The sequence below is a fragment of the Eptatretus burgeri genome, chromosome 3, assembly GCF_056783735.1.
Source record: "Eptatretus burgeri isolate ZD-2024b chromosome 3, Ebu_testis_v1, whole genome shotgun sequence".
NCBI lineage: Eukaryota > Metazoa > Chordata > Myxini > Myxiniformes > Myxinidae > Eptatretus > Eptatretus burgeri.
This window is the reverse complement of record NC_140963.1, coordinates 5,966,400-5,982,046: the sequence shown is the minus strand read 5'-3', so window position 1 is coordinate 5,982,046 and position 15,647 is coordinate 5,966,400. Positions and strand designations below refer to the sequence as shown.

At 48.9% G+C, this 15,647-nt stretch overlaps 1 protein-coding gene and 1 long non-coding RNA gene across 2 annotated transcripts in view; one reads left to right on the top strand and one right to left on the bottom strand.

The window, feature by feature from the left end:
* LOC147029332 (P2X purinoceptor 5-like) overlaps positions 1 to 15,647 on the bottom strand; it is a 96,118-nt gene that overhangs the window by 58,440 nt on the left and 22,031 nt on the right. The window contains exon 6 of the mRNA XM_085872312.1: positions 8,990 to 9,070. Within this exon, the coding sequence (XP_085728438.1) occupies positions 8,990 to 9,070 (81 nt within the window). The remainder of the gene's footprint in view (positions 1 to 8,989; positions 9,071 to 15,647) is intronic.
* LOC147029333 (uncharacterized) overlaps positions 1 to 15,647 on the top strand; it is a 39,351-nt gene that overhangs the window by 18,780 nt on the left and 4,924 nt on the right. The window contains exons 4-5 of the long non-coding RNA XR_015055863.1: positions 9,632 to 9,784; positions 10,885 to 11,019. This is a non-coding gene — a long non-coding RNA (uncharacterized LOC147029333). The remainder of the gene's footprint in view (positions 1 to 9,631; positions 9,785 to 10,884; positions 11,020 to 15,647) is intronic.

Below are 15,647 nucleotides of genomic sequence, written 5' to 3'. Positions count from 1 at the left end.
ATACATTAAAGAGAACTCCACGTGTGAAAGAGGAAGATTTAGCATAATAAGAGATCGTTTTGATTATTGTTATTAATATTATTATTACTTTTGAGAGAGAGTTTTCATCAGATTAGGTAATGGAAAAGTTGTAGAAAAAATCGTGAGGTGAATGGTGAATTTGGATCGGGAATCGCAGGGGGTGGAAACGGATCACGTGGTTACGGGAGGTGTATCGTCAAAAGTGGATTCTTCTCCAAAACTCTGCACCGGAAGTCCAGACACATGCTCAACCGTGCATTCTGTGCTGTGAACAATTACATCTGGTCCAAGGGCAAAACAACCCCTCCACATACCAACAACAACAACAACAACCCAAGTCACGTGTCCCCAAAATCATCAGGACTATGCTTCACCTGGCCACATGCAGTAAAAGTACATGAACAGAATAAATAAAAACTTTTAAAAACTTTTTTTCTGCAATTATTTCAAATGAACTTTTGCTATATATATATATATATATATATATATATATATATATATATATATATATATATATATATATATATATATATATATATATATATATATATATTGTTGTGGTTACCAAATTCGCAAACCACCATTCAGGTCCCTTAGGTGAGGTATCTCGGTAAGTACATGTGTAGTTAGGCCCAAACCCGTTGTCTAGTGGGAATACATGTCATTTATGCGTGCTGCGACTCTTCAGGATAGCCGTTTTTCTTTTACTATCTTTAATTTGGACCAACCGCCATTGTTACCATCACCAGTCACAACATCAACCACCAACCACAACGCCGCTTCACCACAACCGCCACGACCTTCACGTCACTCCTCGCAACCGTCGCATCGCCACCGTTCTTGCGCCACTTGTGGGTACCGGTGTTGGACTCGTGCAGGGCGCGCGCCGAACAGCGTGTACAAAATCACGGATTTTGTGCTTCAAAAACGGATCAAAAACGACACACGCCCACTTTTTGCCGTCCAATCGGTGAGCGAGGGGCGAATTGGCCCCGCCCCCAGGGCGTTGGAGGGCGATCGATATATGCAAATTTATGGATCAAAAAGCATTCACGCCCACTTTTTCTCGGGCCAATGGGGAGCGAGGTGAAGGGTCAAAGATGAGAAGGCGAAGCCACGGGGCTTATAAAGGCGACCGTGTTCGTCAGTCCAGTGAGTAGGAGAGTCGAGAGGGAACAGAGAGTCAAGACTTCGCGGGCGGTGGAGTTGGCAAGAAGGAGCCGGTCGTCGTGTGCGTTGGAGTCGGAACGGAGGGGACGGAGCTGTGGAGAGGCGGCGAGGTCAGACGAGGGGGTGCTCGCGTCGTGCAGGGAGCTGCACCCCAGGGAGCTGCACAGCGCGACCTGGCCGAGGTGGAGACGCTCGTCGCGGGACAATAAAAATCCTCTATACCCCGAGCATCAGCAACCCCCTCCTGTTTCCCCCCGCGCTGAGATAGTGCGACCAAGGGGGCCCCTTTCCCACCCCCTACCAGACACTGCCCGCGAGGCCCGCGGAGTTGAGGCACCATCGCCGCTCCGCGTCTCATCACCAGACGGGTAGGCCCGACCCGGTCTCGGCCTCAGGCCCGCCTCATCCTTGAGGGTATTCTTTTCCTTGGTTTTGGGTATGTGTTGTCGGCGCCATCTGTGAAGTAAAATTGTATAAGTGTTGCCGTGTGCTCGGTAGTCGGTATTAGATCTGCATTGTTACATTTGCTTTTTGTGTAAATTGCATTGTGTCTTTTCTGTGTGCTTTTGGTGGAATTGTATATGTGCGCTTTCCGTTCATCGCGAATAAATGTGCTTTATTATTGAACTGTTCTCCCGCTTCGCTTCGTCTTTTCCTCTATTGAATCCCCATCTTGCTTCACGTAAAGGGTTGGTAGTGGGCTGAATACGCCCGATAATTAATCGAACCGTCGAGGTCGACGATAACACCGCTCGGTTATTCTGATAGTACGGAACGGGTCGCTTAAGTGGCCCGTGTCCGAAGTCGACCTGCGGCGAGGTGCGATCGCCCGGTCTACCCTCCGCGTGGGTACTTAGGTAGGTCGACCCGGCGAGCAACCCTATCCCACGCGGGGGCTGATTGGCTCGATCGCGGTGAGACCGAAAGGTCCACCCGTGACTGGTTCCCGGCGTTAGTCCGAGAGGGTCACGACTGGATTGTCCGTCCGGTGGGCGACGTGCCGCGATTCGAGTTACGTGGCCGTCAGCACGCCGGCGGGCGCGAATCCGCAACACTGGTGTCAGGTCGTGCGATACAAATTCATCGCCCTCCTCGCGGCACTGGTATCGGAGAACAGGAAAACGGGCTCTCCTGTCTCCGGCTAAATTCACGGGAATCGGTCCAGGGGTGAGAGAAGCGACCCCCGATTCCCTCCAAATTACGAGCGATTCAAATTAACCCTTTAAGAGAAGCAAGATGGCGTCTCAAGGCGAGCGGGAGCCGGGGGTATTAGAAATGGATGTAGAATGTGTAGAATCCATGGCTCAGGATGAAATCCCCGTGCAGGAAATGTTGATTGTGCAGGAACACGGACTCGCCCAACTGAACCCAGAGCCCGAAATGGGTGCGGCAGCGGCCGCGGTGTATGACACCTCCCCTCCCCCTCTCCACCAAAACCCTTCCCCAACCCCTGCCGAAACGGCTCACCCAAGCGTACCCGACATGGCCCAGCTAATCACCATGCTGGCACAAATGAATGCGGAAATGACAGCGAAGATGAATGCGAACATGAACAAGCAAATGGACGAAGTAAAAACGAAGATGGATGCGAATACACAAAAATTGGATGCGAATACACAAAAATTGGATGCGAATACACAAAAATTGGATGCGAATACACAACAAATGAACGGAATGGAAACAAATATGAAGGAAGAAACGAAAAAGCTCCGGGGTGAGACGCAGAACATGGGCCGATGCCTGCAGGCGGGCATGAAGGCCGTGACCAGGGAGCTGGGAATGGCGACTCCACGTGTGGGAGCAAACGAGCTGGAAGGGGGTGCAACGGCTGACAGGCCCGCGGTGGAGGCGGGTAAAAAAATAATTCGGGGGGCGTGTTGGGCGAGGGTCGTGACAGAAGAATCGACGGTGACCAAAAGGGAAAAATTAAATGGGGAGACTAAAACGTGTGAGACGAGACACGAGGTGACGACAACAGAAACTTATAAATGTATAGAGACACGGGAGACAGAAAAAATAGAGGAGAGACAACACGATGAAGACGGGGTAAGTGACGCGCACACACACACGGAGGTAGTGGAGGATAATGGGGGTGAGCTCGCGGAGCGTGTGGGGACCCAGTGCGAGCACCTGGATGGCCTCCTCCAGGAACGAGGGGAGGGTGTATGCCCCCTTGAGGTGAGTCACGACCAGGTGAGTTCGGTCGTGCTTTGCGAGGTTAAGGGGACGGGTGCTGTGGACAGGTGCACGGAGAGCTTGGGGGGTATAGAGGCCCCGGAGACCCTTGTGGGGACACGAATCCCCATTGTGGTTGTCCCTGTGTGTGTGGTGCAAGGTGTGAGTGCGTCCCCGTGTGTGGAAGCGACCCCGTGTGTGAGTGGTGTGGTGGCGATGGTGCCGGAATACGTGCTTCCCAGCACGCCGTGTGTGGATGAGGCACGGAGTGTGGGTGAGGCACCGCGGGTGAGTTCCCCCGCGTGTGTGGATGAGGCACCGCGTGTATGAGTGAGGCACGGTGTGTGGATGAGGCACAGCGGTTGAGTGCCCCCGCGTGTGTGAGTAGTATGGTTTGTGTGAGTAGTGAGGCACGCGTGAGTGGTATGGGTTATGCAAGGGAGACCGTGTGTGTGAGAGAGCGGTATGTGAGGGAGATGTCGGTTGGCATGCGGGAGCACGCAGCCGCGTCTCCCGGTGTGAATGTGATGGAGTGGACTGTGTGCGTCGTAACACGCAGGTGTACGTGGGTTGAATGGAGACAGAGACATGGGAGGAAAGAAAGCCGAGTAGCGGCTGTAGTTGTTTCGGGGACCGTGCCGGGTTCACCCAGCAGTGAGCACGCGGTTCGTGCTGTGCAACGCACGAGACCGCCACGTGCTCGCTTGCGAGAGTGACGTCCCGGTCCGGAAACGCCAGCGGTGGATTTGCCGATCCCGCGGACGGACAAAGTTTAGGCAGGTAAATGGATTTGGACCGGACGGGTTCTCCACGCGATCGTGTGTGTTCAGCTCCAACGGGCAAAGCACATGTGTTCGCGTGGGGAACCCCTCGAGACGTGGGGCTTGTGTTTTTTTTTTTATGCGCACGGTGACGTCATGGCTGCACGTGTGGTTGGAATCCGGCAGGAGGGGTATCCCGGCCGGATGGTACCGTCCAAGGAGGGACGAGGAACACGTGCAGCTGCATGACGTCACGGGCAGGTGCAAAGTGCGCGAGCTCTGAGTTGCCGCGCAGGTGCTGCGCATGAAAAAAAAAACAAGCCTCACTTTCGGGTGCACAGGATTCCTGGGCAAGGGGTGGGAGACCCCCTTGACCTGGGCACAGGATGGAAACAAGTTAGGGGGAAGGGTTAGCTTAGTTAGACCGACTTCATGGGGCAGGGGTAAGTCCTCATGGAGTCCGTGGAATGGATTAGGTAGAGGGATTTAGTGAGTTTTAGGAAGGGAGGAAATCCCCCCCAGGGAAATGATTTTTGATGATTTGAGGACATGGACAGACTTATGAGTGTGTAGAGTTGACGTAGTTTAGCTACGTAGTGTTAAAAGGAACGTGCTACTAGTTTAAGGGACGACGTGGGAGCACGAGTTAGTTAGGGGATGTAGTTAGGAGGATGGCAGAGTTCAGCGGTGAGTGTGTTGAAGAGTTGGTGAGTTGTGAGGCATGTGCTTGGTGAGTGAGTGAGGCCAGCGGGTCTGTGTGAGTGGAGTGAATGGGGAATGCATGGTGCGATGAGTGATTGGGGGGAGGAGTGACTCCCGCCCAAGGGACCCCCGGGGTCAGTGTAGAGTGAGTTAGCTGGGTTAGTCAAATTAACAAATATGGAGGTCGTTTTGTTGTTGGTGGGAAAGTAGGCTCGAGACCCATTTGGAGGGGTGCAGGGGCCCTGTTGACGGGCTTGGGAGCGTGGCTGCGAAAGGTGAGTATCGCTGAGTGGGTACCCCGGGCACCAGGCTAGTCGGCCGCGGTAAGCCATGGGCCCATGGGGGCCGGGATAGAGTAGTGGGCACGGGTGCGCCTGCTTGGTGCGGGGGCCCGGGGCGCCATTAGCCGCGTGGGCAGTGTTGTGGGCAAGGGTGACCCTCGGAAAGGGGCCTGGGAAGCCAGCCTGCCACGTGTGCGTTTCAGGGGAGGTGCCATGGGGGGCACTCCCCGGTGTTAGGGAGCGGGTAGGCTCGGAGGCAGTGTAGTGCCCGGGGGTGCCATAGCGGGAGATTCGGCAGAGGGTCGTGCCTGCCAAAGGGAGCCACGTGTCCCAGCCAGGAGACCGTGTGAGGGCACGGAGAGAAAATTGGGGGGCGAGGCCCGAAATTGTGAGGACACCAACACAGGCGACGGGAATCTGGGTTGTTAGAACCAATAGTTTAAGCGAGAGGCGCTTGTTGAAAGCCCCGGGGTAGTTTAACAGTTAAATGGTTAGGGTAGATTAGGAGATGTACCCCTCCGCACCATCCATCCCCTCGCTCTCGTTGTGGGCCGCTGGACCCACTTTGGGTTAGATCGCCGAACTCTGGGGAGGCCATTCTGAGGCTTGAATTGGGCCTCGACACAGGACGCAAGCTCTCCCTTGTTCCCCTCCGGGAAGGGAACGAAGGGGTTGGGAGTAGGCTAGGTGACAGGATAGGTTAGCCGAACAAGGACGATAAAGGGGGTTAGGGGACGATTTATAGTGGGGAAGTAAAAAAAAAATAAATAAATAAATAGAAAAATAAGTTGGGGCTAAATTGGGGTTTGACAAATTAAGGGAGTGGGTATGTACAGTGACAGGCAAAGGCGATAGGTTGGGAGGGAGACAGGTAGGTAGGTCCGAGTCCGCCTTCCAAGTGGCCAGCACCACCGCACTCCCTCCACCAACCTCCACTGAACGGCAAAGGCTGGCCAACTTCATCGGCTGGCCGTGTTTTGCTTCAAGGCAGAGGCCGGCCAACTTCATCGGCAGCTGTGTGCTGCAAGGCCTGTGCCAGCCCACTTCATCGGCAGCTGTTGTGTTGCTGCAAGGCCTGTGCCGGCCGGATCATCTACAGCTGTGGTACTTCAAGGCCTGTGCCGGCCAGTTCATCTGCCGGCTGTGTTTGCCTGCAGCGGCCTTCTTCTGCGGGCTGTGTTTGCCTGCTGCCTTTGCCATGCCATGCCCACTGCCCATGTTCACCGCCCCGTTCAATTTTTGCTTTGCCCCCCCTGTTCATTTCCATGTGCGCCAGGATCAAGGCAACAGTTTGCAAGCTGCAAGAACTGCCCTGTTGGCAGCTACAACACGGGCCTGCAGTGGCGGCCCGTGCACCGTGTTTGTGTCCATCCATCCATCCGTTGTGCTCATTGCGTGTGCCACTTGAGCTGGCACGGAGACTGCGTTGTGCAGCCCATGCACCGTTGTGGTTCACTGCGTTCAGTTCAAAAGGGAAGGCCTTGGACTGCGTGTGAGCAGCCAGCCACGTTCCCTGTCACCTGCATTGTTTTGAGCCAGAGACTGCATGCGGGCAGCCTGGCTCCCTGCTAACTGCTTTCTTTTTGCAGAGTTCAATGATCCTGGGCCATGGTTTAGTGTAAAATTTGTAAGTTAAGGTTAAGATGTACTGTAAATATGAGTGTGCCCCCGGCATGTATGTCTTAGCGCCGGCAATTTTATTTAAGTCGTCCGTGTGAGTGAGTTTGTTTAGGTAGTTACGCAGCCCTCAGGTTATTTATTTTGGGGACACGAATACCATGAATGTCGCACTCAGGGATCCGTAGGTAAAATGTACTAGGGGAAAACTACACATGATGGCACACGAAAATTTGACGACTCGGGACGAGTCTATAAAAAGGGGAGGGGGTAGTGTTGTGGTTACCAAATTCGCAAACCACCATTCAGGTCCCTTAGGTGAGGTATCTCGGTAAGTACATGTGTAGTTAGGCCCAAACCCGTTGTCTAGTGGGAATACATGTCATTTATGCGTGCTGCGACTCTTCAGGATAGCCGTTTTTCTTTTACTATCTTTAATTTGGACCAACCGCCATTGTTACCATCACCAGTCACAACATCAACCACCAACCACAACGCCGCTTCACCACAACCGCCACGACCTTCACGTCACACCTCGCAACCGTCGCATCGCCACCGTTCTTGCGCCGCTTGTGGGTACCGGTGTTGGACTCGTGCAGGGCGCGCGCCGAACAGCGTGTACAAAATCACGGATTTTGTGCTTCAAAAACGGATCAAAAACGACACACGCCCACTTTTTGCCGTCCAATCGGTGAGCGAGGGGCGAATTGGCCCCGCCCCCAGGGCGTTGGAGGGCGATCGATATATGCAAATTTATGGATCAAAAAGCATTCACGCCCACTTTTTCGCGGGCCAATGGGGAGCGAGGTGAAGGGTCAAAGATGAGAAGGCGAAGCCACGGGGCTTATAAAGGCGACCGTGTTCGTCAGTCCAGTGAGTAGGAGAGTCGAGAGGGAACAGAGAGTCAAGACTTCGCGGGCGGTGGAGTTGGCAAGAAGGAGCTGGTCGTCGTGTGCGTTGGAGTCGGAACGGAGGGGACGGAGCTGTGGAGAGGCGGCGAGGTCAGACGAGGGGGTGCTCGCGTCGTGCAGGGAGCTGCACCCCAGGGAGGCCGACAGCGCGACCTGGCCGAGGTGGAGACGCTCGTCGCGGGACAATAAAAATCCTCTATACCCCGAGCATCAGCAACCCCCTCCTGTTTCCCCCCGCGCTGAGATAGTGCGACCAAGGGGGCCCCTTTCCCACCCCCTACCAGACACTGCCCGCGAGGCCCGCGGAGTTGAGGCACCATCGCCACTCCGCGTCTCATCACCAGACGGGTAGGCCCGACCCGGTCTCGGCCTCAGGCCCGCCTCATCCTTGAGGGTATTCTTTTCCTTGGTTTTGGGTATGTGTTGTCGGCGCCGTCTGTGAAGTAAAATTGTATAAGTGTTGCCGTGTGCTCGGTAGTCGGTATTAGATCTGCATTGTTACATTTGCTTTTTGTGTAAATTGCATTGTGTCTTTTCTGTGTGCTTTTGGTGGAATTGTATATGTGCGCTTTCCGTTCATCGCGAATAAATGTGCTTTATTATTGAACTGTTCTCCCGCTTCGCTTCGTCTTTTCCTCTATTGAATCCCCATCTTGCTTCACGTAAAGGGTTGGTAGTGGGCTGAATACGCCCGATAATTAATCGAACCGTCGAGGTCGACGATAACACCGCTCGGTTATTCTGATAGTACGGAACGGGTCGCTTAAGTGGCCCGTGTCCGAAGTCGACCTGCGGCGAGGTGCGATCGCCCGGTCTACCCTCCGCGTGGGTACTTAGGTAGGTCGAATTCGGCGAGCAACCCTGTCCCACGTGGGGGCTGATTGGCTCGATCGCGGTGAGACCGAAAGGTCCACCCGTGACTGGTTCCCGGCGTTAGTCCGAGAGGGTCACGACTGGATTGTCCGTCCGGTGGGCGACGTGCCGCGATTCGAGTTACGTGGCCGTCAGCACGCCGGCGGGCGCGAATCCGCAACAATATATATATTTTAACTTTGAAACCAATCAATCACCATTATTATTTTATTTTGGTACTCCTATGGCATGCTTGTAATCCTTCACACAGTCCTCATATATTCAACTTATGGAACTTAACAGATTTCCTTCAAATATTATCCCAACTATTTTGTGTTCACGATTTACTTCTCATACGGTCACTTAATAACATCGAATTTCTCCTTGTTCATCGCAAAATGTACAAGGAGTGTTCTCTTCTACATTACCAACAAGTGAAGGTAAACTTTTGGTATACGTATATCAACCTCGTCCTTTTCTGGGAATCTTGGTTGTTTACCTTTCCACTTTAAATCGCCCAAAGGTGACGCTGTTCTTGATCAGGATGGTGAAGTTTTCAGCTCCAGCAAGCATTGGTTTTCTGCAGCAAACACAGACATCTCTGGAGCATCTTACATGCCTTAAAATGTGTTAGTAGCAGGAACAAGAAAGTCCTGTTTTGAGAAACACTCATTATAAATGATTGGCATAATGTGTATATATATATATATATATATATATATATATATATATATATATATATATATATATATATATATATATATATATATATGTATGCTGCCTTTCAAAATTTTCACCTTTTGTTGCCCTGTATCCTGGAATTAAATTACATTAAATCATACTTTTTTTTCACCTTTATTTACACATCATAACTCACAACTTCCAAGTGAAAAACAAATTCTACAAATTTCAGAAAATTATTTAAGAGTATAAAACTAGAATATCTTGGTTGGATGAGTGTCCACCCGCCTTTTAATAACAATTGTAAATTAGCTCAGGTGTAACCAATCACCTTCAAAATCACACACCAAGTTAATCTGCCTCCACCTGTGTTAAATTGTTGTGATTCTGATTATTACCTCCGCCACCGAAGGTGAAGGAGGTTGTGTTTTCACCCCTCTCTGTCTGTTTGTCTGTGCAGGATATCTCAAAAAGTTGTGGATGAATTCAGACAAAACTTGGTGGATGAGTTGGGTTGGTGACAAAAACAAGCTCATTAGATTTTGGTGCACATTCGGATGCAGGTCCGGACTATCAGTGGGATACAAAACGTAAACTGTTCTTCCTGGCTGAGGTATCCGCCCGACTGAGTGTCCGTTCCAGTTCTTTATTTTTATTCTTCATTTTTATTTTATATTTTTTCAAAATCTGTTGTGTTATTGCAGAATAAAACTTTCTATTGTGCCAGTTTGGTCAGCACTGTATGTGGCAAAATTGGAACTTTAGATCAAAGATTATACGATAAAATGTCAAATGCAGTAGTTTATTTCAAAGTTTTTGGTCAGTCTCATAGTTGTAAGATGTTGGTACTTGCCCTGAACACGAGGGAGCGCTCTTATGCAATGGGGCCTGGGAGTGAAGTGTGAACAAGATGGTACACGGGGTGAACAAGATGGTACTCCAGGGACTTTTAGGAAGGAAAACAGGGACTATGAAGGAGGTGGGTTTGGGGTGGATTAATGGGGGTAGAAAATATCATGGTTTTGGATGGGGGAATATATGAGATGGTGGTGAATGGCTGTTTTGAAGAACTAGAGAGAGGAGGAGGATTGACGAGAGTGTGGAAGTTTGTTTCAGAGACAGGAAAAAAGAGGAATGAAAGAGTGAAGGTGAGCAGTGGCTCTTTATTTTGGCAGTTTCACCAGAAGAGGGTTTTTAGTGGACCATGAGCACCCTGATAAGATATAGGAGGAACAAATCACAGACAGAGGAAAGGGGGGGGGGGGAAGAGGCAGGGCCGGAGAGGAGACAGTAGAAGACAGAAAGACCACCGACCTGCCTCCAGTGATAGAGTGAGAGATCCAAAGACTCGGCTTCATCGTGGGAGATCCCAATGATCTCGTGAACCGGAAGTGAAAGTGTATTTAATTGTTATCAAAACGTAAAAGGTCCTGGATGATGATGCTAAAAGAAACAATAATGCATTTGAAATATCCTGAGACATGTTAATAACTGCAACAAGCTCGGGAAGGGAGAGTGAGGTATTATAGAGTGTATAAACTACTTTAATGGCTCCAATGAATCCCACATTCCTGTGGAGTTGACCAGCCAAGTATTATGGAGCTGTTAGACTCCAGTCTATTATGGACTCCAGTCTTTTACAACTGTTTAAATGCTTAACATGTTTGGTACAGTATATGTGCTTCATCTCTGAGCATCTCAATTATATCGCAGTTATAAGATATGTGGAAGCTGGGAGCACGAACACCCCACCTCATGAGGAATGCAGTCGGATGACCACACCCGAAATGACAGTCATCACACCCCAAGTCATGGAACCAGTTGCAGCCTGGATTCCAACTGGTTGGGGTAAATATTCCGTTTAACCAAATACTGGCGAAGCAGAACTCATGTGATCACTTCACTGTTTAAATTATTAATTTATTACGTACATTGCAACATTGTTTGTCATGGAAATCTTACACTTTATTTACACTTAAATACAATTTGACTAAATTTCCCAGATTACCTGAAATGTATCCTTAACTAAGCCACTGCAGAAGCAACAGTTCACCGAAAGGTGTCAGGACAATCTCTGAATTCTGAAAACAAGGCAGGAGTCAACAGTGTAGGAGCATGCTGACGTGCTATATGGAACACTTGATGGTGGAGTGAGCAGTATTGGCAGTTGTCAAGCATTTGGAATGAAGGCGATTGTGAAACCAGATAACATTGCAGGGGCAGAAGTAGACATAGGTTTTGTGCAGTGCATTGATGATGCACCGAGTCTGGTCAAATGCTTTGTGAAGCAACCAGACTCGGTGCACCATGGTTAGAGCGTCCGCTCTGAGCTTGTGTGGTTGTCGGTTCAAACCCAACCCCTGCCAAAGTATTCCGAACACTTAAAAATGGTACATGCTGCTTTCTTGCTGGACGCTCAGCATTTAAAAAAGGATACAGCATGGAAAAACAACCATCGGCTGGCAACCATTACACAGACTTCATGGGCTTCATTTCCTCTTCCTGCATTGACGTTCCTTGTGAGGTTATTTCTTTGGGAAGTTTACTGGTTTAGATGTATGATGCTTGTGCTGCTGTGGAGAATCACACTGGCCTTGCTGTGTTTTGCCAGCAGTGCGTGCATAGTGAATAACTTGACTGGAAGGCAAGTGAGTGGAAACCAAGTGAGTAAACCAAGTGGAAGGCATGTGAGTGCAAACCAAGGAGATGTCAGACTTGGAATTTGGCCTGACTGAAGCTGAGGGTCTCATGAACGCCGAGCCCACTTTCTAGTGAAGGTTGTCGTTTTGAAGGGGCAAATTGCCCCCAATTTAAACAGTGAAGTGATCACAGCAACTTCACCAATGGCTCTCTCCTTGATTTCCAATCGACATCTTTTTTTTTTCTTCTTCTTTTTTTCTTTGCAGGATCGAGGTCATCGAAGAGCAAGGTGGTGTAACTGATAGTTGGATAAACATCAAGGGAATGAATGAACAGGAAAAGAGGAGATGAAGGAGAGGAGGAGACACTCAAACTAGCAAGTAAAGTCATTGGGTTAGAAAGAATAATGGGCGTAATAGCGATCATGGGTCAGAATTAGGGATGTGATGACAAGAGAAGGTGGTTGCACAACATGCTTGAAGCACTGGAGGGAAGAAGAGACATCGCTGGCTCTGGAAGGTGGTTCCATAGACAGGAGAAGTGAGGAATAAAAGAGTTGAGGTGTGCACACAGCTTGGATTTTGGAAGTTTAACCAGGAGGGAGTTACTGGAAGAATGTGTGCATCCTACAGTTGCTGGGGAGGATCGGAGGACAGAGTAGAGGGAGCATTATCAGAGGATAGGTGGTAGAAAACACAGACCACCGACTTTCTTATGATGTGAGAGCAACAGACCCTGTTCTTCGGCCTCACCAGGGATATTCCAAAAATGTTGAGAGCTTTAGATTCCACAGAATCCAGGGGAGATAGATGTGATGCATGGGTACCTGCCCATCGTGGAATATGCCATTGAAGAGCGGATAAAGGCCTTGCAGACTGCCAGGAGCTCTGATTTTCTAAGGAAAGACTTGGATCGATGGAGGATGCCCAGTCTGAAGCTGGCTATGGGGGGCAGCTTTGCTATGTGATTGGTCCGATAAATGTCATGGCTCATGGTCAGGCCTAGAAGTTCAAGAGATGGAACGTCTTCCAGTGGGTGATCAAAGAAATAGATCGGTGCATTCATTTGGTGCATCTTCCATCATAGGGTGTGACAAATTTTCCAAGATTGAAGGGCACGTCCCATTTATTAGACCAGTGCCTACTAATTTCCAATTTAGCAGTAGAAATTTATCAGTGGACAGCTGCTGTCTACCGAGCATGTCACAATGGCCGTGACAGTCACCCGACTCGAAGACTCTCTGTCAGATATGCAAGCGTTTACTTGACAGATCGAGGGGAAACTTCATTTACATGTTCCCCAAGCCTTGGGGATAATAGGGTTCCCATGAATAAATATTGTCTGAATCCCATGAAATATTGTCTGAATATTCTGAATCCCAATCCCATGAATAAATAAATAAAACATATTGTCTGGCAGCCATATTGGTTGGAACGAAATTATTTTTTTTTAAATCGTTCTCTTGAACCACTTCATCAATCGATGTGAAACATCGCAGTTATGATCAAGTAGACATGTGGAATATATGTTTTACATTTAAACCTGGTCACATGTATGGTCAGGCAGACAGAATTATTTAATATTTTGAATCTGGTTTCTGGGATTTAAATCAAACTTGGTACAAGTATGTATAATGATGTAATAATGTGGGAAATCGAAGGTTGTCGTTCTCGTTATATTATATAATTGTGTGTGTGTGTGTGTGTGTGTGTGTGTGTGTGTGTGTGTGTGTGTGTGTGTGTGTGTGTGTGTGTGTGTGTGCGCGCGCGCGCGCCCTCCATAACTCCAAAACCATGAAACCTATCAGCCTGAAACTTTGCATGCATAGCTCCAAGCAAGTGCAAGAGTGAAAATTATTTATTTCTTTATTTTTATTTTTTGTTTACAATGTCGAGGCTCATATGAGAGTGAACACACAAAATGGACAACAAGGGGAACAAGAGGCAAGAGGAGTGGGAGAGGGAAGGACAAAACAGTGGGGAATAGAGACATGAGGAACTCTGTGGAAGGGAGAGGGATAGGGTGCAGTCCATAGGGTAAAAAAGATGGACACTACGGGGACTTTCAGGAAGAAAAGCAGGGAATTTTAAGGAGGTGGGTTTGGGGTGGATTAACGGGGGGAGAAAAGATCGAGGTTTTGCTTGGATGGGGAGAGATAGTAGATGGTGGTGAACAGCTGTTTTGAAGAGCTGGAGGGAAGAATAGGATTGAAGAGAGTGTGGGAGTTTGTTCCAACGGTGGGGAAAAAGAGGAATGAAAGAGTTAAGGTGAGCAGTGATTCTTGATTTTGGTAGTTTTACCAGAAGGGGGTGGGTGGCGGACCTTGAACACCTGGCGGAAATATCGGAGGGGTGGGAGAGAGGGAGAGAGAGGACACAGACAGAGTGGGGGGGGGGGGGAGAGGCCAGACAGAAGACAGAAAGACCACTGACCTGCCTGCGTTAAGAGAGTGAGAGACCCAAAGACTCAGCCTCATCGTGTGAGATACCAATGATCCTAAATGCTTTTGGTTTCCACAGCTTGAAGCCGAGAAAGGTGAGAGGCGGGAGCACCAGCCCAGAGGGGAGAGCAGTCCTCCATCAGGCTGCAGACGAAAGATTTGTTTGTGGTCAGGAGCTCAGGTGTATCAAGGAAGGACTTTGCACCATGGAGGATCTCCAGTCGGCGACTGGCTTTGGAGGCCAGCTTGGAAATGTGGTTTTTCCAGGAGAGATCATGGCAGATAGTGAGACCCAGAAGCTTAAATGAAAGGACTTCTTCAAGAGGATTGTTGAGAAAGTACATTGCCGGGGGGGGGGGGGGGGTTCTAGACGATCCTTTCGGAGAGACATCGTGAGAGTGTGAAATTTTTCAACTTTTTTTCAAACTTAACTTTTTCTCCTGTTTGGAGAACTATATTGGGTGAACAAAAGATTTAGGAATGTGCCAAAATTAACCACCTTCATTGAGCTGGTTCCCTTCACTGAGTGCAATGGAAATAACTTAATTCCTTGCAACGAGACTAATCAATCAGCAGTATCGATGCGAAGGCAGCCATGCCTGGGTTCTCTGTGGGGAATCTTCAGAGTTCGGAAGGCAAAATTAATTAAATTAAAGATCAAATTAAAAGAAAGAACATAACAGGATTATGGTGAGTGAGGCAACGGATTAGGGTGAGTAAAGCAACTTTGAAAAATTTCCACTCAATTTCTTTTTTTTTGTCAGGAATGCATTTCCCCTTTAATACATCTTAAAAATCAATGGGATTTTGAAGATCCATTTAAACGTTGTTTTCCAGGAACGCATCTATGATGTAAATACAGTGCCTATAGAAAGTCTACACCCCCCTTTCAAAATTTTCACCTTTTGTTGCCTAATATCCTGGAATTGAATTGCATTAAATCAGACTTTTCCATCTTTATTTCCACATTGTAACCCACAACTTCCAAATGAAAATTACAAATTCTAAAAATTTCAGAAAATTAATTAGAAATACAAAACTAGAACATTTTGGTTGGATAAGTGTCCACCCCCCTGAGTTAATACTTGGTGGAAGCACCGTTGACAGCAATAACAGCAGCGAGTCTGTTGGGATAGGTCTTGACCAACCTTGCACACCTTGATTGCGCAATATTTTCCCATTCTTCTGCACAAAACTGTTCAAGTTCAGTCAAGTTGCATGGGCAGCGTTGATGGACAGCGATCTTCAAGTCATACCAAAGATTTTCGATTGGATTTCGGTCATGGCTCTGACTGGGCCACTCAAGGACATTTATCTTTTTGTTCCTCAGCTACTCCAGTGGAGCTTTAGCTGTGTGTTTCGGGTCATTGTCATGCTGAAAGTTGGACTTCCGTGA